The 3,295-nt window shown below is 34.1% G+C and overlaps 1 protein-coding gene across 1 annotated transcript; it reads left to right on the top strand.

Annotated features, from left to right (window-relative positions):
* The first annotated feature begins 604 nt into the window (after positions 1-604).
* Positions 605-2,372, top strand: LOC107916739 (chlorophyll a-b binding protein 7, chloroplastic). The gene is made up of 5 exons (XM_016846103.2): positions 605-1,013; positions 1,167-1,352; positions 1,441-1,478; positions 1,562-2,076; positions 2,161-2,372. The coding sequence occupies exons 1-5, from the start codon at positions 958-960 to the stop codon at positions 2,176-2,178; spliced, it is 813 nt and encodes a 270-aa protein (XP_016701592.1). The 5' UTR covers positions 605-957; the 3' UTR covers positions 2,179-2,372.
* Positions 2,373-3,295: the final 923 nt, after the last annotated feature.

Here is a 3,295-nt window from a genome sequence, read left to right on the forward strand (position 1 = left end):
GTTGTGGAAATACCGTTATTAGTGACAAAAGCAATATGAGTAGTATCGAGAATATCCTTAAGATTGTAGAAAAGAAATTGTGCACCATGTCTTTCGTAGACAAAATTAATTGTGTACAACTTTTAAGTACTAAGTTTTTCCTGGATGGAACCATTCCTAAATATGCACTTATTCTAAGGGAACTCTGTTTCACAATGTATCTCTAAAATTCAACAAACATTTATATTATAAGTACAAAAAGAAGAACAACGCCACCCAAAAAAAAAATTAATCAGCAACGAGAGAAAAAAAAAAGTGAAAAATCACTTGGAATTTTTTTTTAATAACACTCGCGAAATCTTTTAACCAAGGACTTCATATTGGTATATAGACTTAAAAATCTCTTATGCCTTGTCACCCAAAAAAAAAAAAACCTCTTATTCCTTATTTTCTTAGAGATGTAGAATAATGTGAGATTTCATTTACAATGTCCTTTTTCCCGATTAATATCATCATTTTACATTTATTACATATAAAATCATAAATTTAATCCATATAAAAACAATTTTAAATACATATGATTGAATGAAAAATTATATATACATTTATGTCAAATCAAAATTTTAGAATATATCCATAGTAAAATTTAAGAATGCTTTACAAATTCGATATTAAAAAAATAAACAAAGATTAGACAGGGTGTACAGGGCACTTTGACCTGCTGCCAGGCAATGCCATTGATATTTTTGGTTTTGGATATGTGAGCCACACAACACATGCAAGGTGAACCACCAACTTGAGAATTTGATCCGAAGAAGCAGAAGAAGTGGATACGAATGGGCTTCATATGAGATTCTGCTTGACACATGGCAACTCATTAGCCGATTCCATATCTATTTTCCTATCTTTTAAGATAAGCCCCTTAATACATTAACTGATCAACCCCAATCTCATTCAAGGCACAAAATTTGACCCAAAATGGCCTCTGTTTGTGCTTCTTCGGCTATTGCAGCTGTTGCCATCTCATCCCCCAGGCAAGTTCTTTTCTGCTTCAAATGTACTAGAAATGATGAATTTATAGTTAACCAGTTATAAATTAATGATCATAGTTTAGGATTCCATCGATTTTTTCCATGTTATTTGTTGTAAATTTTTATATTTGGATTGATGTTGTAAACCTGTTACAGTTCCCAGAAGACTGGATCAGTAGTGGGGACAACAAAGGCTTCTTTCCTTTCAGGGAAGAAACTTAGATCTGTGAGAAAGTACACAAAACCAGCTGCCGGACCAACATTTCCAGTGTGCGCCGCCGCCGACCCCGACAGACCCCTTTGGTTCCCAGGCAGCACTCCTCCTCCATGGCTGGATGGCAGGTTCAGTCACTTAAAACCACCAGTTTCTGGCCTCTTCTTTCCTACTCTAACCTTATTCTAACATTTTATTGAAACCCTTTTGGTGCAGTCTCCCTGGTGACTTTGGTTTCGATCCTCTCGGTCTTGGTAAGTTTAATCCCTATCAGTACCTCAACAGTCATTTGAACCAAAGGAAAATATAAGTATCTATAATGGGGGTGTTGTTACAGGTTCTGACCCTGAGACATTGAGATGGAACGTACAAGCAGAGCTGGTGCACTGCAGATGGGCAATGTTGGGAGCTGCTGGTATTTTCATCCCAGAGTTCTTAACCAAGATTGGGATTTTAAACACTCCATCGTGGTACTCAGCTGGAACAGAGGAATACTTCACTGACACCACAACTCTCTTCATCGTTGAGCTTATTTTTATCGGCTGGGCTGAAGGGAGAAGATGGGCTGACATTCTCAAGCCAGGGTGTGTAAACACCGACCCCATCTTCCCTAATAACAAGCTCACCGGGACTGATGTTGGATACCCAGGTGGCCTGTGGTTTGACCCTCTTGGGTGGGGAAGTGGTTCGCCTGAGAAGATCAAGGAGCTGAGGACCAAAGAGATCAAGAATGGCCGATTGGCTATGTTGGCAGTGATGGGTGCATGGTTCCAACATATCTACACCGGCACTGGGCCCATTGACAACCTCTTTGCCCACCTCGCCGATCCTGGTCATGCCACCATTTTTGCTGTAAGTTCAGCTCCTAGTTTTGATCATATATTTGCTTGTTTTTTAGAGTTTATACTAACTGTTGTTTGTTATTCTCCATTTCAGGCTTTCACCCCCAAGTGAGCATTAGGAGGGGGAACCCTAACAGCCATGAAAATGTTGGAGAAACATCGATGGTCATCATACATACACCTTTTTACCTAATCAGCAAGGAGATGGAAATATGTGTATGGGGATGCTTTCATTGTAATGCCTCTGTTGAGTGTTGTACAAATACCTTTATGAAATTAGACGCAATGAATATTTATTAAGGTTAACCAACATTTATTAGCTTTTAGTCCGAATATGATATAAAAATGAAATTGACATGAATATACAAACATGCCAAATTTTATATATTATGAAAAAAGTTTTGTAGAGTAGAAATGTAATCTGTAGAAGCCCCAAAATTGTTGCAAAATCCATATATAGATCAGGCTAATTGCCCAAAGGAAAAGATGAAACTAGTTTATTTGCAATCACCAATGTTCTGCTCTTGGAATAATCTTAGTGAAGCCACCTACTCAATTTAACTGCTTGAAATCTCAGTTACTTCGGTTCTTCTATGTTTTTTATAATTCATTGACTGTTGAACAATTTCCAAGTAAAACCATGCAAGTGGTTTGAAAAGTTCTAATATTTTTAGATTTATTAATTTCAGTGCATTTATTTTGTGTTTTCTATTAATAACATAAATATAAACTAAATTATGGTGAAAATATTTTATGTAACAAAAATACTTATAAATAATAATGTAAAAAAAACTTAAGATATTAATGATTCTCATTATGTCTATTTTTTATTTTACATAAAATATAAAAAGATAAAATAATTCTCATAGTAATGTCTATTACATTATAGAAAAGATGAGTTTTTGGTAATTTTAAAATTGAATTAAAATTCGATTGATGAGTGATAATAGCTCAATTAATTATTTAAGTAATAATATAGATAAAACACTATACATACAAAAGTAAACCTTTTTAATTTACAAAGCAAGGTTTTTAAGTCTTAAATATATATTTTAAAAAATAAAAATAAGATAAATAAATAATTTTAAATTTTTTAGAGTACTAAATGTTAATCATGTTCTTTAATGCGGCTTGTAGAGATAGAAAACTCTACTTGTAAAGTTAAAAATGAAACTTTCAAATGGGATAAATTTTACAAATAGTCACTCAATTATTAGTGTATTTCCATT

Source organism: Gossypium hirsutum, chromosome A01 (genome assembly GCF_007990345.1).
Source record: "Gossypium hirsutum isolate 1008001.06 chromosome A01, Gossypium_hirsutum_v2.1, whole genome shotgun sequence".
In the NCBI taxonomy this organism is placed as follows: domain Eukaryota; kingdom Viridiplantae; phylum Streptophyta; class Magnoliopsida; order Malvales; family Malvaceae; genus Gossypium; species Gossypium hirsutum.